The 24,405-nt window shown below is 42.8% G+C and overlaps 1 protein-coding gene across 3 annotated transcripts in view; it reads right to left on the reverse strand.

Moving 5' to 3' along the window:
- Positions 1-24,405, reverse strand: part of grid2ipb (glutamate receptor, ionotropic, delta 2 (Grid2) interacting protein, b) — a 35,359-nt gene that overhangs the window by 5,292 nt on the left and 5,662 nt on the right. For 2 of the 3 annotated variants that reach the window (XM_085360483.1, XM_085360485.1), the window contains 12 exons: positions 14,586-14,867; positions 11,661-11,746; positions 10,036-10,105; positions 7,078-7,230; positions 6,790-6,945; positions 6,207-6,358; positions 5,920-6,054; positions 4,804-4,889; positions 4,419-4,542; positions 3,633-3,934; positions 2,771-2,815; positions 998-1,741 (listed from right to left, as the gene is read on the reverse strand). In XM_085360483.1, coding sequence (XP_085216609.1) covers positions 998-1,741; positions 2,771-2,815; positions 3,633-3,934; positions 4,419-4,542; positions 4,804-4,889; positions 5,920-6,054; positions 6,207-6,358; positions 6,790-6,945; positions 7,078-7,230; positions 10,036-10,105; positions 11,661-11,746; positions 14,586-14,867 — 2,335 coding nt within the window. The remainder of the gene's footprint in view (positions 1-997; positions 1,742-2,770; positions 2,816-3,632; positions 3,935-4,418; positions 4,543-4,803; positions 4,890-5,919; positions 6,055-6,206; positions 6,359-6,789; positions 6,946-7,077; positions 7,231-10,035; positions 10,106-11,660; positions 11,747-14,585; positions 14,868-24,405) is intronic. The other variant, XM_085360484.1, reaches the window with a different exon arrangement.

Genomic DNA, 24,405 nt, shown 5'->3' on the forward strand with positions numbered 1-24,405 from the left:
AAGATGGAAAAACAGTTACTTAACACTTAAGCCATAGTGTTCTAGTTCAGCACAAAGACAGCAGTTCTCACTACTGAATCATATTCCCACTGTGCGCATGGACCTCACAAGTTTCTTGTATACTCTTTAGCAGTTGTAGACAAAGAAATTATTACTGCTATTATTAGTTATTTAGGGTATGGGTCTGTCGTGGAAAGCAACAGCAAAACCGGGGACAGAGCACGAGGTTAAGCTAGAAAGAGCATGGCAGGAAGTACTGGGGTTGAGATGGGTTGCAAAGTGGCTTACAGCACACTGTGGACAGGATAAAGAAGATTAAAACAAAATAAATAGATTTCCCACTCAGGTCTATAGGAGAATATCAGCTGAACTGTGTTGCAATGAGATCATGTGACCTATCGGGATGAAGTTGATGGTCTGCCTGAATGCTGTTCTCGAGTAATGAAGTCCAATTAAAATCTGGAATCATGTTAAATTCACGAACAGTGTTGGGGGAATTTGGGGTTTTGGTGGAAGAATACAGTCTCAGACTGGTCATGTAGTCCTTTTATTTCTCCTTATCCTCTGACGTCCCACAGGTCAAACCACACAGAGTCAAGGTTGGGCTACACTTAACATACTGAAGGCGTTAACTTTCAAATCAAGCCTCTTAAGTGGTTTTTGGCCTAATAGATCTTCTGTCATAAAAGGCACATTTGGGGATGAAATAGATTTTAAAAAGTTGATTATAGATCAGACGGTACATCAAATCCGAAACTGGCTGCTGGCAAACATGAGCGATGTTAAAAGGTTAAAATGGGGCAAATGATGCAGAATCTTGATTAGCACCAGAGTGTTTAAGTGCTAGTTTGCACCTCTGTTGCTAAGCGCTCTTGGTTGCAGCACTGATGGAGTGAACCTCTTTGTGTTTTCATTTTCTATTTCTGTGTGCTGATGTCTTATTTGTACTTCAAGTAACAAGACAAAAAACAAACAAACCACAAAGTGCAGATGTTACCTGTTTGGAGGTGTGGTGTTCCTGCCTTGTGGTTTCCAAGGTCTTCATGTGACTGGGGAGGGTGGAGTGAGAGGTTGGAGGCTGCGAGAGCAGCGAGGAGCCCGCGTGGCCCTGGCTTTGACATTGGGATGGGCTGTGCTCCTGGAGGGACGGCGGCAGTGGGCCCTGGTAGCTGTGTTGGTGGTGGAGCTGGTGGTGCCTCTGCAGGACGAGCTGGCTCGGCCTCAGCAGCTGCGGGGAGGGCTGCGGGGAGGGCTGGCGGATAGGCTGAGGCTGGCTGAACTGTCGTGGGAGGTAGGTGGGGCGGGAGCGCAAGGTTTTGGTGGAGGTCAGGGTTGTGTGGCCGAGGCGGGTGGTGGGTTGGAAGCGCTGGAGAGTCTTCTCATTTTCGTCTCTGCTTGGGTGCTTTTTGTGTAGGGGAGAGCGGCTGGACAGGATGGTCCTCGGAGGGGGTGGAGGAGGAGGGATGATGGGGTGGTGCGGTTGGAAGGGCATCCGGCTGCGGGGCACGTGCTCGGGTGAGAAGCGCACTGGTGGGAGAGGGTCGGTAAACGGAATGGGAGGGGGTATGAGAGCCTGCAAGGGCGGAGGAGGCGGGGGGCTTTGGGTGGGAGGTGGTGGGATCGGTTCGGATCCAGAGGAGTAGCAGGGAGAGGAGGCCTCGTCGCTGCTGCTGTGATCCTCACTGCCGCTGCTGAGCTGCCGGGGCATGAAGCCGATTTCCTGGTCCTCCTGGAAGCTCATCTGGAGGGAGGAGGAGTGCACCATCAGCCCCGAGAACCACCTTCACCTCCACATAGTCTAGTAAACGGCTAATAAACAGCTTCTACGTTTTAAAATCCAGTCTATTCAAGCTGATTAGGTTATTATTAGGTTCATTACGGCTTTGACGTTTGCTTGAAATGTTGTACTGAAACTTACTCCACTGCCTGTTTATATTTGAACAGAAAAAGCGACACGGGGTGCGATCAGAATGTTTTGGAACTCTGACAATTTATTTTAAAGAAAGGTTTTGTCTTTGTGCACCTCTGGACTACTTCTAATAGTGCTGCTTTTTACGTCCCATTCATCTGTGATTTCTATCTAGACCACAAACGTTGGCTAAAAGCCGACATCTGTGTCAGACTGACCCAGCTTTAATGTCCTGAACCATCTGTGCTGGTGAGAGGTGGGTGTCCGGCTACCACCAGCGAACCAAAAAGCAGTTTTCAGTACATAAAGTCCAAGCTTGCTCAGGAAGGTCAGACTGTTCACACAAACTTCTACTTCAGCTCCATGCAGATCTGGCTCCCTACAACTCTATCTTTTCCCCAGAAATAAAGTTAAAGTTAACTAGTTCACTAAAATCAATGCAGAGGTGCACGAAGATGCAATCTTGAAGGGGTGACTAGCCAAATTCAAGTTTGCTTGTTTAAAAAGGAGATTTTAATTTACAGGTGTAATCCCAAAATATATTTATCACACTTCATAGCAAGTTCAGAAATTCTGCTTTTTTTTTTCTCTCTTTTTGACTTTTAGAATAGAAAATATCTACAAAATAACATCAAATCAAAGTGCTGATCTACAGAATTTAAAACCCATGCACTTAAATATCTCCAAACCTCTATATAAAAACTATGAAAATAACAATACAATATATTATAATATAACATAATGTGAATGGAAAAGAACCGTGACAATGCTATAAAAAGCCCAGTACTTATTCTAAATACAGATTACTAAACAGAAACATGTAGATAAAACTATGATATAACTGAGTATCGTTTTACTTACAGGCACAACTCTTCTTCTGAAACCATGACAACCACCTTGATATATCTGTTCGTGTGACACAAGTGTTCATTGTAGCGTACATTAGAGGTGCTCTAATGTAAACATGCAACACTACAACGTTAATACTTCTCTAAATGTTCAACTTGCTTACTGTTTATTAAGGAGCAAATGCACAAACAACAGATTTTCTCCTTATCATGCTAAATATATAAATCGAGATCACGGTGGTCTAACAGCTTCCACGCCGCAGCGGCGCACATTCTGTGCAACTGAGTCAGACAGGATGACATTTTCCCGTCTGGCCCAATCAATATTGTGGCAGTGAAAGTGAAAGTATGACCAGCATTAGCTTTTATTACAGCATTACTCGCACTCTGCATTGAAATTTAAACTCACTTGTAATTTAAAAGTAATGAATGTAGCAGCTTTAAATGTGAAATATAGACAATAATAATAATCCTGTGATGCATGACGCACGTTAATTGCAGGCACGGCTTCCAGTTATTCCTCTCACTGAACCAGCACCTACAAGAGTCTGAAGGTTTAATCAATGGAGATTTTATACTTGTAGAATGTAAACATTACAGAAGCTAGCTCCTTCTGCATAGGCTGCTGTAGGCTGAATAGTAAGTCACTCACTCTTAAGGTTAGGTCCATAAATTGTTAGACAAGTCTGGTTTAAAATCCACTGTGGGCTAGGGGTCAGGGCTCAACAATGAGAGCGTTCCACTTTTTCTGCTCCTGCTCCAAATAAAGGTAAAACACTTGTAGCATAGTTCTGCCTCTCACAGCTGGCAGCTCAGCGGTGGAATAACTGAAAATCACGTCTTAAGAAACAATAACGCCTGTTTTTCTTCCTCACCTCCTCGTAGTCGTTCTCCCCGGGCACGAAGTCATCCACCAGAGTGACCCGGTGGCCCAGCTGCTCGCTCAGGGAGTCCAGGAACTTGTCTGTGTCTCGGCTGCGTGGCGGCCGGGAGAAGGTGAACAGTTTTTTGCGGTGGGTCAGCACGTTGTGGCCGCTGTCTGAGTGATGAGGGGAGGCCGGGGGGCTCTCCAGACTGACATAAGGGTTGGAGTCTATGCTGCTTTGATGGTGGATTTCATACACGGGAGTGGGAAGAGGCTCCTTCCAAGACAGGGACAGGCCAGATTTACGATTACCTGTAGAGACGCACATTAAAAACGATGGCCTCGATTTATATTTAGGCCACCTTGACGTGAGGATCTTTCCTCTTAGTAAATATCTGACATTCTAGACCATGTAGTCACCAGGAGGATTATTTCTTCTGAGAGGTAACCATTGCAAAATAAATAAAAAAATAAACTGAAAGCTTGTGTGTTTGAGTGGTTGCCATGCCATGTTCACATCAGACTGGCAAAAAAATAGCATCACTTAGCAGCAATTCTGCTTGTTTGCCACCTATAAGGACACATCGTCCACCACAACCCCCCAAATCTCATCATGATGTAAACATGGCATCAGTCACGTGCCACCAAGGCCCAAAACTGATCGGCTTCTATCACTTTGCATGTCATTTTATCTGTTCATTATGCAAATATGGGACCCTGGTGGCTTAAAACAGCAAGATGAAAGCATGTATCTGAAAGCGTGTGGATGCGGTGAGTTTTTAGGAACCCAGAATACCTGTGAGGGTGGGGAGTGTGAGGGGAGAGAGAGGGCTCTCGGGCTCTGGTGAGGAGCCGCACTGCAGTGGAGGCACACTCTTTCCTGCGTACACGTTCTCCAGCTCCGTATACACACCTGTCATCTACAGATGAAGGCATGATCATCTCATTAGCACATTATTGCTGGGCACATTTTCTTTGAAGGTCTGCTGCTTATTAGTGTTTTAATATTTTTTTTTTTTCGGTTAAGCTGCAGACTCACATCTGACCAATTATCAAAGTAATAGTAATGATCAGCAAACCTTCAAATCAAGTGAGACCAGAGAGCACAGAGATCATAGCTAGCGTTCCGTAAATGCCAGTCGCTGAGGAGCTAGGCGCGGGAAAGCTGCGGGTATACCTACATGATTGAGGTCAGGGGACTCGGGGAAGGAGGTTCCATCTCCTGATTGCCTCTCCTCCGGGCTCCCGGATTCATCGATATGAATTCCTAAAGCACAATAAAGCATGAACAGTGACACGTGTTCATCCACCATCCACCTCCAGCCTGGGAGGAGAGCGGATGAAGCAGAGCAGAACAGCGCAGAAGGAGCAAAAAAAGCTCAGGGGGTTAGCAATGGTAATGGAAAACTGGGGAAAAGTAAAGTACCTGAAGCCTGAAACAGCCAGGAAATAAACACTGTTTCAAACTGAGAGGTTGGGGAAGTTTTTAAAAGCAAACGGATGCTGAGAAATGGATGTAATGTATGACCTGGTGATGACTTTTTTTCTTTTTGTTAGTAGCAGTCCTATGTGAGCTCAAACACTTACACACATTCCCACCTGGGACTTGGCCACTGCAAATAAAGCCTCATTACTTATCTCTGATAAGACCTGGATCAATGGGAATTTAGGTAGCGGCGGGTGAATAGTACAGTAACTTCATCAGGAATCCCCATTTACTGTCTCATCGTCGATTTCTCTTGTATGAGTTGTGTTATAACGATGGGAACACAGATTTAAATAAGCACACAGCTTATTAGCAATAACAACCCCATTTAAATCCCTCTTGCTTTACAGATTTCATTAAAGCGGCATTAACATTCTGTGTTGGTCACCTGGGGCAAACAACCTTGTTACGACACCATTTCAGTTCATCCAGCAGTGACGAAGCAACGTTCCCACTCAAGTCTCTCTTTTTTTGCCTCCCGAGGGAAAAAAATCTTCATCTTCATCAGCTAAGTGTTCACCGGCTCTACCTTTAATTGCTAACTTTGTCTTCCAGCTGTCTTTGCGCTGTAGCCTACAGTGGCTTATTAAAGCTTTTACATCAAAGAAAGGTTGCCCGACGACAAGATAAATTGCTTAAAGTGGTTATATTGTAGCAGATGTGTTGCAGGAAGGAGCTCGAAGGCTTTTTAAAACCTTTGTATCAAACCCAGCTGAACAATTTCTGGAATTATAATGATTTTGTGCTAAAGGACAACAGGCTCTCATTGAACATGTTTATCCCGCTGGGACGTTGCCGTGCATAAGCGTACCCATTCCTAGGTGAGTCCCGATGATGCAGTCATCGGAGCTCCTCTCTCGGGCGTTGTTGCGGTACGACGACCCCGTCACCCGCATGGAGCTGCTGCGCCGGTGGTGCTCTGGACCGTTGTCAGGCTCTAATAATGCTGCAAAACACACACACACACACACACACACACACACACACACACAGGGTCAGATTGGCTCTACTTTGCTATTTATATAAAAAGCACGATAAACATCGATAGTACATCATGATAAAAATCCAATTCAACTTCTCATTCGTTTCATGCCTCACCGTTGCTCTTGTAGCCAAGGAAACGAGACAGCTTGCCCTGGCAGCGCTCCTGTTCATCGTAGGTCAGCAGCTGGTAGATGAACTTCCAGATCAGCTGCTTGGCTGGAGTGTCCAACACTGGAAACACGTCCACGATCAGGGTGTCCACGTTCCTGCAAACACACGTGCTCCATATCCACTCACTGTCTTCTTTATATAATTCCTGCTCATGGCTGACTATCATTCAGTGCAAGGGTTTATTTTATATTCTTTGTACCATGTAAAGCTGAAAAAGAGACGCTGGGAGAGAGCAATGAAAAGGGTGGGAGGATAACAAAGATGTCACTTATGGTATGATTTATGTTGTTGGGTGTACGCTGTATGCATATAGAGTTGAATAACAGTGGTATTTTAATCCTGCTGCCTCACATGTTTGCATCATGTGCTGAGCTAATTCATCATCCCGTATCAGAACCTAACTTAAGCTGTAACTTCCTGCTTCCGCTGCTAACCCTTCATTTGCTCAATAATCCATGTCTTCTTTTGCTAACAGATTCCTCTGTAACCCTGTAACCCTCTGCTCCCTGTCCCTTCGCTCACTGACCTGTGCTGGAAGAATGTCTCTAAAGCTTTGCAGACACTGTATCTCTCCTGGATGGTCAGCAGGTGCTCCAGCTGCTGGCTGAAAGTCCGCCCGTGGACTTTGATGCTCGGTGGAAGAATCTCTGCAACCCACTGCAGAGAACTGAGACCAGGAGACCTGGACAGCATGTATGGAGGAAACCAAACATTAATTTTTCCATTCCTACTTACTGAACTAATCCTTCTCCTTCATTCAAAACTAATACACTGCTACAGGCTAGGTCTAGTGTCAGATTTTTGGTGTGCTAACCTAGAGCGTGGCAATGTGGTGGGGGCCAGACTAGAGGATTCATCTGCATCTGTTTGGTCTGAAGAAAAGTCAGATGGACCCTCCTCCACCACGAGAGTGGGCACTGCCCCGCTGCCCTGCAGCATAGACACCACCTTCTCATGGGAGCAGTTCCTAAAGCAAGGGGAACAAAAAGGAGAGACGATGGCTGTTAGCTGTATAATAGAAGGACTGAAGCAATGTGCACAAACCAGCAGAATCACTGTGTTATTATGTAATACTAAGATAAGTATTGAAATTGAAAAATTATGTAAGCAGACATACATAAAAACTACATTTAACAGGATTATATAATAAAAAATATTTTGTTTCAGTCTGCCCAGAAACACTGCTGCTGCTCTAAGACACCTTGCAAGCCACGAGAAGCTTCCCACACTTACTTCTATATTTTGGTACAATATGTGAGAGCATCTTGTTCTTTATGTGATGTACACAGACACTATGAATCCAAATATAAGCCCTGGTAATCACGTACTGCAAAGTTTTAACAAATACACGTTGTTTTTTTTTTACCTTAAAGGTATGAGGACTGCAAAAATAATTGTTTCCATCATTATAACAAATATATCATTTTCCACATTGTTGCAGACGCTTTGTAAACACTAGACTGTAACGTCCAAATCTCTTGTACTTTCTTTTCCTCCTTCTTGCTGGCGAGCACCTCCCACTGTTTTCCTGATCACCTCCTACGGCTGCAGCAGCATGTTATCAGGGAGAGCAGCGAAATTATACATTGCCAATCAAATGAGTACATCAAGCAGCCTGGGAGATGCGCTGTGACTCTTCTTTCACATGGTTATCAGGGTGACAGGATAAGTAGTGCTGTTTCCTCACATGGAAATACTGTCTGATGTATTGCTTGGTATAGTGTATTTGCTGAGCTCGCACATGTACAGTTCAAATTCAGATTTCTTATGTGCACTCCCACACTCACTCACGAGAAGGAGAAGGTCAAGAAGTTGTCAAGTCTACAGAAGAACTACAGTGACTCCCACGAGGAAAGTTCAGTTTACATAAAGGCTGTGATCACGTTCATCAGCCCATGCGCGCATAGGGCACCTGCACACGTGTCAAGGTATGTGAAGGAGCGCTTCATTCACATACCCCTCAGGATGGGCTGTAAGAACCCATTTTTCCTGGAGATGTAATTACTTGAAAATGTGGAGATCTGATTGTCAAATATCCAATAAAAAAGAGCTGAGTACTGTGCAAAAGTCTTGAACCACCAGTCATATTATCATATTTTGCTTAGAAAATGCGAATAGGTACATCATTTTGTTTGCACAGTTTTAATTAGCTTTAAAGTCAATATTTGGTATAACCACGTTTTTAATAAAATCCGACTTTACTTTTCGGTGCTCATTATTAGATCCCCTACTGCAGCTGTAAACATGACAGTCTCCACTGTGTTTTACAGATGGCTACAGACATTCACTCCAGCATCTTGCTTCTGACGTTCTCTACATACTGGCCAAAATCTGATCCAGACCTGTCAAATTTCATCACTCAGACCTGTTACCACTGCTTTTCAGACCAGTTCTTGTCTAATTTGGTATACTTCTGCATTTTCTCCCTGTTTCCCTTCCTTGAGAATGGCTTCTTGACAGCCACCTTTCTTATTATCTTATCTTATCTTATCTTATCTTTCCACTGAGAACCCTTCTGATTGGACATTATGTGTTTTTGTAACAGGCTGCTAGTAACAAAATATCTAAAGATACAATTTAAAATGGATTCTTTGCTTAGTGTAGACACAACACTGATTCATCCCTTCAGTTAGATGGTTTTTTTTAATGCTTGAATGACTCATAGGTCCGTGTTAAGTGGTTCAACATGAAAAAAGTCCCCAAGACCACAAAGAAAATCTGGCTCATTGGCAGCAAAATATAAAGAATGAGGACTGACTCAAGGCTTTTGCTGAGGGCTGATAAAACGTGCTGGTGTAAAAAAAATGCTATCTTTGTGGGTTTTTCAAAACACTAAAAATTCTGCTCATATATAAAGATAACAGGCGATAGATAGTAACAGATATAGTTATGGTACACATCCCTGAACTAAATAATGACTCTAACGAAAACACTGCTGTACGTCCTGACATTGAACTTAATGCCAGAATTTAGCCTGAAAACGGTCACTGTGTAACAAATTTAACAGTAACACCATCATTCGTGCTGTGAGTTGTAGAAATGAAAGATTTCCTGTAAGGTCTTGACTCGTCTTATCTTGTGTTGACTGATCAATAAAGTTAGTGCTGCTGTGCAATATGTAAAAATGCAGGCAACTCCCTCAGAGTGGGGATACTCATATGGATCCTGCTGCTTTAGATCGTTTTATGAAACTCCAGGTAAATCAGAGGAAGAAATCCTGTAAACAGCTGAAAGCAATAAACACTGTTCTCTTACAGACAGCACTCAAGCATGTCTAGGGCTTTCTGTGTTTTCTTTGATATACATATGTTGATTTGCATCAAAGTAAAGAGTCTGATAACTAGACTTTAAATTGTGTGCCAAAAAAACTGTCTATTTAATGTGAGATTTGTTTGGGTAGTGATGAACAGTTACTAAAACCTATGGTCTTGCAGTGCACAGCTGAAGACACAGTCCACAAACTGTTTCTATGATGAAAATCTCATAAAATTCAGCACAGAAACTATGAGCGTCATGTGCTTGTGAAAATATCGAGGAGAATCTACGTCAGAAAAAAATCAGAAGGGTTATGTGTTTGTGATGGATTATCTGGCTCAGTGAGAGCTGTTTTTCAAACTGAGGCAGAATAAATGGCAGCAGATGGCTTCTGCTGGAGAAAGACAAGTGCTGATGTCTAAATATACTGTGTAAGGTCAAGAACTCGGGCAGCAGGGAAAGGCAAAATACTACAAACTACTACTGCTGCTAACAATAATTTCCATTAAAGACAAACCTCATGTCCAGTCCGTTGAGAAAGAGGATACGGTCGCCTGTTTTCAGTCCACATTCCTCGGCAGGACTATCTGAGAGGTCGACAAAGATGGCAGAAAATCAAACATCAATCAGAGACTGAAAAAACCCCCTGAAACCAATCCTTCCAGCTAACGAGGTGCACAGAACAGACGGGCACAACGGGGGGAGAGATGGTGACTAATGTGATGCTGTCAATCTGTGTATGAGATCCAACAAAGCCCATCAACAAACAAGATGAGCTCCATGCTAAATCTTATTACGTAAGGAAACAGTGCTGTCAAAACAATCCCTGGCAGAATAAGTTCTGACTGCACTGTACCCATCGCCTCCTCATCTGTCAGCACACTGCGGATGAGGAGCTGTCATGTCATTTGTTTTTTTTTCTTGTTCTTTTGGATGCAGTAAAGTCTTAATGGGGAAACGGGGTTGTGGCTTCCGGGCTATCGGCAAAGAATCTGTGGTCAGATCACGATGAGAACTATGCCACCCACCTCCACAAGGGCCCACTGAGTCAGTCCGCTCTGGCTGTTTCAGCACATGTTGGTGGGGGATGATGGTGGGCGGGAGCAGTGCCGTCATCGTCAAACACACACACAACGCACACGCACACCGCCTTCCTCACCAAGGAACCTGGCAAATTCCCTCAGCAGTAGCTTCACAGCCTCCTTGTCTGCTAGTTTTGCTTCAAAAAGCAATAACTGTGAATTAAATAACCTTTTACTGCGGGAAACTTAAGAAAGTAATTATGAATATTTCACATAAGCTCTAAGTGGAAATTAGATTTAAAAGCTAGCTTTAATAAAACAAGCAAAAACCACCTGTGAGAGTCGTTCAGCCTTATAGTCACCCTATATGTTGATGCAAGTCTATAAAGGAAAAACATATTAAACCACGGCTGCTTGTAGAAATAGTCGACAATAAGAAAAAGAACAAATGGGAAATCAGCCTAATTGCATGTTTGGCCAGAGTTAGACAAGGAGATCAACAGCTAGGCTGGCTAGATTGCTATCAGGCATTTAACTGCCCACAAAACCCCAAGCTGACAGCTCTAAGATGACGTTTTCTGCATGGCTTAAATATTAACGATGAAACCTGTTGGTAAGTAAGCTCTAGAAGAGATGATTACCACAGCAAGCTGTTTTGTCTTGTCCTCAGTCCCAGAAGCATTTGAGTGCCCTTCATTTGTAAGTATATGACACTAATATATTTGCAGTATGACTTGATGTACAAAGGATTTACTCCTCCACCCTATGACCAGTTAAACTGCACAGGAAGAGCAATAAACAGAATATAAAGTACATCTGTGCGGCACTGACTGACCACAGGTGTACCTGCTGCCGCACAGCACAGCCTGTTAGCATTTCACTAGTGAGTCAGATAAGTCCACTTCCGACAACACTCACAGTCTCTCACACACACACAAACGCCTCCTGATCACCTTCGGCCCCGAGCGGCTGGCACCACAACAGCCTCACCCGCGTAAAATACATCTGCCCCCCTCACCGCCCACAACGCAGAACGGCGCACGAGTGAAAAGCCGCCACACAAAGAGAGGAGGCGTCAGTCAGGACTGCACTGTACTTGGTTTCATTATAGAAGCAGTACCTGGGATGACGGAGTCGACGCAGACGGGAGCGTGACCCCGCAGCGTGAAGCCAAAGTTCTTCTTCCCCCTGTAGACACGGACGATCCTGAGGAAGGGATGCAGGCAGGAAGTGAGATGAGCAGTTCATTCATTCGGATTTAGAGCTCTCTGAAAAACCTTCGTGACTAAATGTTTCTAACAATGAAAAGCTTTGTGCCTGTCTACTGGCCTTCAACTTTCAAAGAGGGTGACACAAACTCTACATGAAGCAGAGCGCATTCATGGCATTTATGTCCAAAGCATTTTTCCTTTGTTCTGAACACTTTCAGCCGACGCTCTCTGCTGAATCACATTTTCGAATTTCTTGTGTTTGCGTGAATCCATCCTCCAAAAGCAGCACCTTTAACTGACTTAAAAACTTTCAATTTGAGCAGTAACCAAAACCTGTAATTTATTTTTTGGGCTTTTTTGATTCCCTCATCACCCATTTAGCCAAAATCTGAACAGTCTAAAACGCAAACAAAGGAAGAAAAAGCTGGAAGTGGAAAATGTGTGGAATTTGTAAAAGTGATCAGTCAAACAAAATCGGACGAGCGAGTTCTCAGTGTTGCTCGTGACGTCATTTAACAGCATTGATGGCTGTGAATGAATGAATGGGAAGCCCAGCTGTCCCTGGAGTGAGCACTCACTCGCTGTTGTTTACAATCCTGCCTGCGCTTCGTTTTTGCTTTTGTCACTTCCTGTAAGTGGGAGTCTGAACAAGCACAGACGTGACCCTCTGTTTGCCTCGATCCAAGCTGACATTTTTCTAACGTAACCCAAATCAGTCCTGCTTGAATGCCAGACATTGTTTTTTGTTTCCGGCTTTAATAAAAAAAATTTGGGACATGTTCAGAATAGCTTTGACATTTTGCTGAATGCGGGGCTCCTCTCTCTCATTCACCCCAGTCGGAAGAATATGCGTCGGAAAACCTCCCGGTGTATCAAAGATGAGGCTCGTTTAGTCTATCCGTGGAGCGTTGCCATGGAGATAACTAAAGGCAACGCTGCTTTGGTATATAAACAGGAGGAAGGCAAAAAAGACAACAAGAGAAAAGAGACAAACCTATTCTTTGATAGCCGTGGTTATACGCTCTTATGTAAGCCAAGCTAAATGCAGAAAGGCACACTGGGTGCTGAATGTGGATTTGTGTGTGTGTTTGAGGGCTGAATAGAAAAAAAGAAGCATCAGCTCTGAGCACACTTGACAAACTAAGTGTCTGTGACTATCAGGCTGCTTGAGGCCTCTCCTCATTCCCTCCGGGCTACACCAGCAGAGCTTCATACACTTATGTATAATTTCACATGACCTCAGCTGAATGCACTCTGAAAAGGTATCAGTCAGTCTGCTGGTACATCAACAACCGTCACATTGTACACACACTATGCAGACAGCTACCACACTATAGTGCTTGATTTTGTGTATCAATAGTCAGTAGAACATTTTGTACAACAATACATCTGGGGGTGGATTTACCCGAAATGTTATGTCGACATCTCTCTCCACCTGTATCCCACTGGTCTATCGATCCCTTTCTCCATCTCCCTACCGAAATGTCACCATGTTTCTCGGTCTATTTCTATCTCCCTGCCTTCAGCCATCTGTCTGTCACTGTTTCTTCACCTCTGCCAATCAGCTTTTGTGGTCGGTTTGTTTGTCTGGCAGGATTACTAATGAAGTTATGGACAGTTTGGCGCAACTTAGAAGCAACTAACTTTCACAGTCTATCTAGATCCACATCCAAAATCTAGTGTTTTTGAAGGGTTTTTTTTGACAACTCCTTAGTATTGCCAGATAACTGGAAATGGGGAAAACTGGGGGACATTGTCCTGATGATGTCAGGAAACCTAAATAATCTCTTGGATTCAGAGGCTCACTTTAATTTATGCAGATTTTCAGTTTTCAGTTATGCAGTCTCTTGAATTCTCTCGTTCCTATATGTTTTATCTATATTTATTTCCTTCTGTCTATATTATTTCGTCTAGATATAGATATATAGACTGCATCTATATCATCACCTCATATCACTCTTTATCACTCCGTTTACCTGTATTCCCCATCTCTCTATTCTCATTGCCATCGATCTCCATCTCTACATCTGTTTACTCCTTACTTCTGTTCGTCTCTTTTTCTGTTGATATCTATATCTATCTCTCTGTTCCCACCTCTAGCTCTGTCTCTCGCTCTCTCTCACTGCTCTATGCATATTTCCAGTTACTGTGGAGACACAACAGTGTTACACAACAGTCTTTTGGGTTTATTCAGTGCATGGAAGGCACCAGCAATGCAGCGCGACTTCTTACTGACACATGATGCCCCTTTAACACAATCAGCTCACTTCCTGCTGCATTGTGCCCGGCCTGTATGATCACATTTGTCATAAAGGGCCACATGTTTTTTAAGACCTCCTGTTGCTGAATACTCAAAGACCCCAGGATTTTATTAGTTAGCTCGCTACAGAGATTTACTGCCACAGTCCTGTGCTGCACCATGTCCACTGTGGTGTTATTAACTGGACAGTCGTGTAATCAAGTGTGTTAGTGGGTGGAGGAAAAGTGTCAAATGGTTAGGGGGGGGGGGGGGTCTACCCCATGTAGGATGGTTGCCAAGAAACAACCAAGAAGATGGTAGAAGATGGTTACAATGTGATGTTTTGTTAAATGAAACAAATACGCAGCTGTGTGTGAACATCTTCGTGCATGCACAGACTTGCTCTAAGTGCAGCTTTATAAAACTCTGAGGAAGAGGAGTTTTAGCACACGTTAACAGATAAAGCAGTCCCTGGATTCTGCTATAATTTTTAAAAGGGACTTCTCGGCTCTTGAATTATGAATTAACAGTTAACAACACTTAAAACAGAGCGAAAGGACTCGTGAAACCTGCTGTGTTTGATATGTGTGCTTACCTCTGATTGGGTCCAATGGGGGGATGCACGGGTATCCCTGAGACGGACTTCCTTAAGCCCCTGTCTCTCTCTGCTTCTCCCCTCCCTCCGGGTTCTCCTCCATCCCTTGGCACTGAGCTGGCCCGTTTGGACCCGCGGTGGCGGTCGGAGTGATCCTCGCTCCGACTGCGACGGATTCTGCCATGCGGCTCGCTGATGCTCTTGCTGCGGCAGAGTCGGTTGATCACGTTCTGGGAGACGGTGTCGTCGAAGCGCTGCCGGTGCTTCTTGGGAATGAAGATTCTGGCCAACATGGCAGCATATGAGGAAAACAAATTGGTTGGTGTTAACTGTTTTTCCATAAGAGTTCCTCTACGAAAAGCAAAGAGATGGGTAGAGGATGGATCTACATCACAGATCCACCTCGATCCATTTTAAAGACACAAATTCCACAATCACGACTCTGAGAGCGATGACAGCCAGTGTTGGAAGAGATTAAAAGTTATGATATACTTCAAACTCTACTGAGAAAATGTTCACAGTCCTAGTCGGCACAGATTCGGCTCAACAGGCTTCCATCTTCATGTCTCAGATCTGAAGAAAAGATGAAAAGGTTTTGACTGAATGGAGAGTCTTTCCCCTGACTGAAAAAGAAAAGAAGTTGAATTTGATGCAATCTTTCTCTGAGGAAATAGACGGTGAAGAAATCGTGGCGTCACTCACTGCTTGCTGGAGTCTTACTGCTGCAGCAGGGGTACCAGAGCCAGAATACAGCATGAGAAAAAGATGTGGGAGTGAGTGAGCAAGGGATTTCTCCTCTCTCTCTCTCTCTCCATACAGCAACTGATTCTCGGTCTTTCCTACACTTCCGTCTACACATCACCTACAACTGAGGCAGGAAGCTGTCATTTCATCCACCTAGGCCCTGACAAGGAAACGCAAAGTGTAACGCACTGGGATAAAATAGGAGCAGGGGCATCAATTACAGTGAAATACTGAGTTAAACTGTATGAAATCACAATGTTTTTTTATTTTGTAATCCAATGTGATTTCCTACTAAACACCTACTGTTTTCATTTAAATATCAATATACAGCTATGACATCGATAAAAGTTATTTTCCTGAAGTCTTACTTTGAGAAAAGTCAAACACTTGAAATGTTATGCTTGTAATATAACATTTTAAACATAAGCAGTCACAGTGACTGATATGTTATAGCAGCTGAACATTGGTAGGGTTAGTCGTCATCACTCATGAGTGATGAGTAACTATCCCCTGTGGAGCCTACAGTTGGTTGCTGGGGTGCTGAAGGGTTTCAAACAGTAGCCGTGCTGGCTTGTCAGATGGAGGGGTGGGACATGCAGCTGGCATCGAGAGTGGGAGCATTTATCTGGTTTATGCTGTAAAAACAATAAGACACATTGCAACAATCCAGAGGGCATGAATTCATTATTTTAACCGCTTACAAACGATGTATCTAACAATGGAATGTTTTTTACATAACCCTAGCCCTAATCCTAGCCAATCAGAATTGAGATTTAATGGTATTATTCTCCCAGAACAAAGAAAATAATCTAATAATCTAAAACTATACATCTGTTTTTCTCCCCCCAAAGAGTTAGGTTTTGCCTTTCTCTAGGGTTATGATCTATGACGACCGATATCGAAAGCTACGTTATCCACACACAATAATAGAAATAAACATTGTGTAACACTTATGAATTAATGTGCATTTAATGAGGTATAAGTATTTGATCACATTTGTTACTTGGTGGAGTAACCATCCTTAGCAAGCACAGCTTTTAGATATTTCTTATAGCTATTGCTAGGTTTGAGCTAAGTTTTCAGATCTCCTCTTTCCTGATCTTCTCCAAATTCTTAATGCTACTTCACCTCGAGACTATGATGTGCTTCTTCTTCTCGAGGGACTCCTTTGTTGTCTTGGCATATGCTTTGGATCAGTGTCCTACTGGACCTGCCCATGATGCGTTTGTCGGGCCCCGGCTGAGTGAAGGAGATTCTTGTCCAAGATTTGTCCATCTTTCCAATTGAGCGATACAGTCATCGTGTAGCTTTGGCAGAAAAACATCCTCAGAGCACAAAGCTTCCACCACCATGACAGTAGGGATGCTGTTCTTTGGGTCACATTCACCCTTCTCTTCACTCCAAACACAATGAGTGGATTGATACAAACCAAGTCAATTTTGTTCTCATGTAACCACATCACATTCTCAGAAGTCTCACCTGAATCATTCAGGTGTTTCTTTGGGGGTTTGTGTTCTTTTTTTTCTTTTTTCTTTTTACAAGTTTGTAAGAATTTGACAATTTTTGCTACGTAGCGTTACAGATACTTTTCGCTGGTACCGAAAACATGTAGAGGTTCTCTTGCTCGTCTTTCTGAGCAGACTGGGAACAAACTAAATATCAAAGAGGGGGATAAGAGTGAACTGTACATGCTGTTTCTTATGGAGTGCTGCAAACAATAGCAGTGACTAAGAGACAAAACAAAACAAGCCCCCACTCACCAGCAAACAAACACACACACACACACACACACACACACACACACACACACACACACACACACACACACACACACACACCAGAAAACAACTATTCATTCAAAAGATTAGAACTGCTGCCAGGAGACAAGACAGCCACCCACACACACATACATGCACACACACTTTCTGGAACTATATTTCTTAAATGTAGATGATCTAACATTAAATGACTGATCATCAGGTTTTATGATATGCATAGCTCCAAAATAAAAAAAACAGTTGGAAAAGTCAATTATCCTAATATTAGGTATACAAAGTAAACAAAGTATCCAAGAAAACTGGAGTAACAGGAACCCCCCTCCCATGTTTATGTGGTTATTCCGATCATTTCTACCTTATAATAGCAGTTGAGCTTAGATTACATACTGAACACGGTGGGAGAAACAGCTCGCATAGCACCGTCCACTCGTTTAAAGTGGATTTTCTATTCATTTCCTTTTTTTTTTTTTCATTAATAGATAATTACATGCTCATACATTTAGGGCGAGAGGTGGGGTACACCCTGGGCAGATCGCCAGTCTGTCACAGGGCTAACGCAGAGACACACAATCATTCACACCTATGTCAGTTAGATTGGATATTCTTAATATGGTGGTCATCACAGATACATACGTTTGTAGCTGTGAGCACAAAAGTTCCTTCAGCTTTTTCTTTACGAGGGGCAGAAAACTGAAATGTAGGGAGTGGGGTAGCTTTTTTTAGTAGATGAATTTAGGGATCCCTCAAAGTCCTTGTATAGAGTCTGACTGTTTGTCTATATAGATAGTTATTTATCCCCACATGAATTCGAGGAGATCTAATTCTATAAGTATGCTAAGGCTACTTTCAGGTTGTCACAGGAGGTTGTCACAGCAGATAGGCTCTGCCTTTTTGATTTGGCAGATTGTTTTAAGCTGATGCCCTTCCTTATGCAACTCCCAGGGGACTTTTGTCTCCCACCACTGGCAGGAATCTATCATTTGTTAGGTGAGTGTGTAAACCACTACACTGTGGAGCTACTCCTTTCAGTACACCAAACCAGCTCATGAGCGGTGAGAACTGGAAAAAACCCCAAAAGAAATCACGCCACCTCTGAGAATTTATTAGCACAAGCACATACTGCCACAAGAAGGCAGCAGCCTACACATCCTGAAAACAATGCATGCTGTATAAAGTCTATTAACACTACGCTTTTTCTCTACTTCTCAAGGACCACATGTGAAGGACGTGTAGAAAATTCAAAGAGCACCAAAAACAACAGCTACCACTGTTCATGTCCACGCGGAGCTAATTAAGCTGCAGCAACAATTCTGACAGCTAAATAAAGCAATTAGGACACTCGTTGGACAGAGAGAGAAGCAACTTCACAGCAGATGTGACTTTTCGCCAGCGTGCATTTAATTATCCATGGCTGCTGAAGTGCTTTATTAGGAGGTATTCAGGAAAATATGCAGCACCTTCAGCCCTGTTCTGTACTTGTAAGTGAGGCAAATAATGAAGACTCACTCACATCCAGAACCTACCGGTCACAGCTGCTGTTAACAACTTGTCAACTAATGAAGAGCTTGTTTTTGAAAAACCTGCCCAAAACATTTTCACTCTTTATAAGCTGTAGAAACAGGCCTGTAGAGATAACAATGATGTCATTAGAGCCTGAACCATTGTCCTTCTGGCCAGTGGTGGTATTTGACACTGTAATAACTACAAAACAGCAGCTGATGTTGACAACCAGTATAAACCCATCAGGCACATTTCAGCGGCAGTCTTTAATGACAGCAGCCGCCTCCAGCAGGAGACGCCACAATCTTCCAAGGTCACAAATAACAACACCAAAAGCATCTACTACCAACGTCCCACTGCAGCTATAGGTGTGGTGTTTGTGCCCCAACCTGTCACAGCTGTTTTGCCAGCATGCACAGGGAGTACACAATCTTATACTAAAGGTAAAATAACTATTTAAGTAGTCTTCAGGAGTAATTTTCCAGGCCTCTTGAAGGACTTTTTGGATGTTTGCTGCTTTCTGATCTCTTCTCTATGTCAAGATGATCCCACACTGCTTCATTAATGCTCAGGTACAGGCTCTGAGGAGGTCAATCCATGACTGATACTCTTCCGCTGCGTGTTTTTCTATCCAGGTACGGTTTTACTGCATTGGTAGTGTTTTCTGGGAGCACTGTCATTGTCAAAGATGGTGCTGGGAAGGGCACGCTCTACTCCATCCGCCAACCAACATCTCTAGGCAGGCTCTCAGGTGGAACCCTCAAGGCGAAAGAGAGGCTGCCCAAGAAACACCTGGAGATGAGACCTCGAGGCAGAAGTAAAAAAGATGGAGCCAACTAGAAAGAATGGCTCAGGACAGAAATCTCTGGAGATCTATCTTTGGCTGCCCTTACCCTGGCAGGGGTGATAGACAGTAGTCGTAGTAGTCATGCTGAAAAATGAAGCTGTTTCCAGACACCTTTCAGATTGCATTGCATGATCTGAAGGCATTTTTTTGCATTCATAATTCCATCAATTTTAACATGAGCTCCAACAATACTGGCTGAAATGCAGCCCCAAACCATGACACAGCCTCCACCATGTTTTACAGATGGGTGTACCCAGGGGTAGGCAACTCCAGGCCTCAAATGCCGGTGTCCTGCAGGTTTTAGGTGTGTGCTTGAACCAACACAGCAGGTTCAAATTGTTAAATTACCTCCTCAACATCTCTTGAAGTTCCCCAGAGGCCTGATAATGAACTAATCATTTGATTCAGGTGTGTTGACCCAGAGTGAGATCTAAAACCTGCAGGACACTGGCACTCGAGGCCTGGAGTTGCCTACCCCTGGTATAGACATTCAGCATTCCTCTCTCCGTACATCCAGTATTAATGATCTGAAGGAATTTGTCAAGGTTTTTGCACAAAAATACACACCAAGATACAACTGTTTTAAACTAAGTGGGCAGGCCGTGTGGGGCCTTGGTAATTCAAACAATTAGCATCTTTTTTCTAGACGCTTCTGTACAAATGCATAAAGAATTCAGACATTTCCAACTTGGTCCAGTGGTTACCTTGCAAAATTTCCCGGGAAAATCGAACCACAACTCCCATTTAAACTGGAGGTTTCTTCCTGTAAGAAGGGACTTTTTACTTCCCACTGTCACCAAGTGCTTGCTCACAGTCTGACTGTTGGAGTTTTTGTGCAGTCTTTACCTCACAATATTAAGCACCTTGAAGCGACTGTTGTTGTCATTTAGCACCACATAAAAAAAAACTGAATTGAATTGGAAAAAATTATTTTTTTTCCCGATTTCAAGGGTGTCACAGAACACATAAGAATAGAGTGATCAGATGAAATCAGCAAAACAAATATTGTACTTCTGACAGCGACATATGTGAAATTTTAAGTGTCAGCTCCTTCCTATAAGCTCTTTGGTCTTTGGTCAGCTGATAGCTGATGCTGTGGAGAAAATGACACTGACTGTGTCATGGCGATGATATCATGTTGTCACTGTGCCTGTGTGGATGCATGTTAACAAGCTAACTGGGAGTTTTAAATTGACTATAGGTGTGACTGCGAGTGTGAATGACTGATTCGTCTCTTTGTTACCCCTCTTTGTAACGGACTGCCCTGAATCTCGCCCAATGACAGCTGACACAAGCTCCAGTCTAGGTTAAAAAAAAGTGGATGGATGGATACTAATTCGCTAAATCGTTAAAACGCTAACAAGCTGCATTATGGGAAATGTGAAATACAAGGTTTAGAGTATGTGAACCATAAAAGTCAGGATTACCTAAGCTCTACTGTATAAGCTTTGAGGTTTTTCCAACATTGCTAAACAACATAGTTTACAGGTGTAATTTTGCACCCATCTGAAACCACACCCAAAAGTGATGTCAAAGTCCACAGGCATGCCTGAGAGTACACTCCCCCATCATCACAGCAAAGTGGGAAATTAAACAGCTGCAGATGCGCAAGATCAATGTTTTCTGGGTGTTTTGAGGTACAGGGCAAAATATTCACAGAAATAGTCTCACCAAAGAAGTTTAAATAAATATGACTTTTCAGAAATATTACTTTTTCCCCTCTAATATAACCTGCCATTTGCAGAAAACTGCACAATCGTGCTTCCAAAAATGTCTTAATCATCAGCCAGGCTCCAGGTTTAGCAACATTATTTTTAAAGGCTTAAAAATCCACATGCTGCAACTTTAAGCGACCTGCCATCCTACACCATTTGTTAAATCTTCTTTGAGGTTTTTTCCTATCTCTTGTTTTAGAGAAGCTTTTAAGCGCTGGTGTGTACCGTCTCTTTGAAACAAATCTGCTCAGTTAAAGATATAGGACACATATTCTTAGCCCGCTGTCACTGTCTCTGCAGACTTTGATCAGGCTGAGGTGTGGATGTATCTGCAGCCTGAGACAGTGTTGCCTGAGCACAGACTACTGGCTACAATAAGCAGACTCCCTAGATATAAATAAATGTTCTCTTAGTGCCGTAGGTGTAGCAGCCCACACAGCCCTTCTCTGCTCTCTGTGCCCGCCTGCTATTTGCCATTTATTCACATCACAGCACTATTATGCCCTCCCATCTCTCACACAGAGATGTGGTACCTGTCTACGCAAGGCTAATCTCTGTTGGTGTGTAGCTGTGGCTATTAGCATCTTTTTATATATATGCAGCTGTTTACCCACCATATAAACACAGCTATCTGTTGCAAACAACAACAACATAATCAAAAGAAGTTTTCCGCGTCAACTCTTGGAAACTAAATGAGCGCTCTGATTTGACCTCATTTATAAAGAACGGAGATCTATAATTATCTGAAGGAGGGTTGTGGAGGAGGAAGCAAGCTGGGAGGAAGGGACAGATTTCTCAGAAGGGAGGAATGACAAGCAGAAAACTACAAAGACCTCATTTCATTTTGAGTGTCCAGATGTGACTCTGATGCAGAGAAGGAAGTTTGGTGCAAAGCCTAAATACATATAGGTTGGATAAGTAAGATGGGCAGATGATGTGATCTGTTAAAGTTAGCAGAGCATCTGCCCTTCTGACCTTTTGAGGGCAGATCATTAAAAACACTGCAGTTTAAAATTAAAGTGTTGCAATCAAACTATGACCACAGTGATGAAAGAAATAGCAATTCCAGATAATTAATATAACATAAATTATTTACAAGGGATATACACTCACCAGCCACTTTATTAGGTATGCCTGTTCAGCTGCTTATAAATAAATACCCAATCAGCCAATCACATGGTAGGAACTCATTACATTTAGGAATGTAGAAATATATTGAATAAGGAACAAATTAGGACATTAGGAAGTAAACTTAGTCTTTGTCATCTTATAAAAACAAAGAGTCTATCTTGGACAATCACTCTAGCACCTCTGCGAGGCTGTTCCTGAGCAGAAATCGCGCTTTAATATCCTCTCACGCTCGAGGTGACGGCGCTAACGCACTAATTCAGCAGGTTCGTGGTAGCATATGTCCGCTATCCAGATAGTGTGTTTGCCATCAAACTGACTGGATAGTCTGAACATAAAAAAGTGAGTGATGATTCAGAGCACAGAAAATAAATGTTGTAAAAGGATCAGAAACTTAATTTAACTTATAATTTCCACGAGGCAAAAAAAAAAAACACACAAAAAGGAAAAAGGCTGCTAGAAAAAAGGCCGTATTTAAAAATACTGCAGAATCCCCCAGAGCCTGCAAGCTGTGCATAAAGGACAAGGCTCAGAAATGCATGAAGACTAATACTCACTGTTCTAGTCGCACAGAAATGCTATCGTGATACACAACGTGGTTCAGAAAAATGCGTGACACTTGTTCATTGATGATCTGGGTTTGCCGTGATTAACAAGGCTGGCCCTGTCAGGGGCCTCGGGGGTCTTATAAAGGCCATCTGCAATGTATGCAGTTCTTAACTGATTATTTCTTTCATGCAAAGAAAACTCTTTCTTTGGTGCCTTTCAGAGGACTTCCTGCATGATACTGAACCGTCGCCCTGCTACAGAAGACCACAGAGACACCAAAGACTCGGGTACTATGTTAAAGAGACTTGAAAGACCACCATCATTCCTTTTTAACCTGTGGAGAATCTGTGAAGCAATCACACTCAGAAAATCTAAAGGTCAGACAGTATACCCTGAGGCAGCTGCTTGCTTGGAAGGCAACTGTCATCCTCAGCTGGATGGTGGTTGAAGTGATATCAAAGAAGTTCATTTAGCGAGAAAAGCTTTCTCTAAACTGAAGAACATTCTGTCATAAAAAAATATAACAGACATCTGTTCATTACGATCACCTGGATCTCTCCAAATAATCAAATGCCATCTGCATTTTGTTTTGTCCCGCAGCTATTTTCATACTATAACATATTTATTGAGTATCGATCTTCTCCGGCAGACTGTTCTGGAGGAACAAACACATTCTGCAAGTGCTTAATCATTTGGAACAAGGTTTACACTAATAGAAGGAGGCAACTTGTTCCACTCTTGACTGTACCCACTTTGTACTTTGTGTTCACTTCATTGAAGACGCTGTACAAGGCTCCTGTGAGGAGCTTTTTTTTTTTTTCATGTACAGAGTACAGTGCAGCAGTAGCTCGGGAATCGTTAGAAACAAGCTCCAGCCTCTGATTCCTGCAGTCAGAACTAAACACCATCATTATCAGCACCACTAACAAAGCAAGATTTGTGCTCAGTGTGCAGCATGATGAGGCAGACTACTGCCTGCGACCACATCTGGATAATTGTTTTTAATGTCTGAATGGCTACAAATGAGAGATTTTTTGACTGATTTATACATTTAGCCGTTAAAAAAATAATAAACAACATAATAAATATTTTCAACTGATTATTTACATAATCTCAGAGTCAAAACGATGGTCCAATTCTAGCACACAGACATTAACTGAACCACACCCTCTGCTCATACATGTGAAAAGAGAGTACACCTTAAAAGCAGAGACTTAGTGATCCTAAGAACACCCAGTCACTTCATACACAGACACGAAAGCGTTGCATTGTTAACTGTGTTGTTAACCACAAACAGTTTTTATCAACCCAAGTGAGACTGCATTACATCAAACTATATGAATAAACTGCCAATGGTCCAAATGAGATTTGTTATCCCCGAAATCAGGGGGATAATGAATTTAAAATCTATCAAACATCAGCAGCAGCTGCAGCAGCAGCCTGTCCTATACTTTAAGGACTGCATTAAACATCCACTCAAGCTCTCACATTATTACACCTGCACAGCCACCAGCAGATGGGAGGTGATAAAAATTCACAACGTCTGCAAAAACACACAA

This window comes from Diplotaxodon limnothrissa, linkage group LG8 (genome assembly GCF_057381915.1).
Source record: "Diplotaxodon limnothrissa isolate DT_005_m linkage group LG8, D_limnothrissa_male_GT1.1, whole genome shotgun sequence".
Taxonomy (NCBI): Eukaryota; Metazoa; Chordata; class Actinopteri; order Cichliformes; family Cichlidae; genus Diplotaxodon; species Diplotaxodon limnothrissa.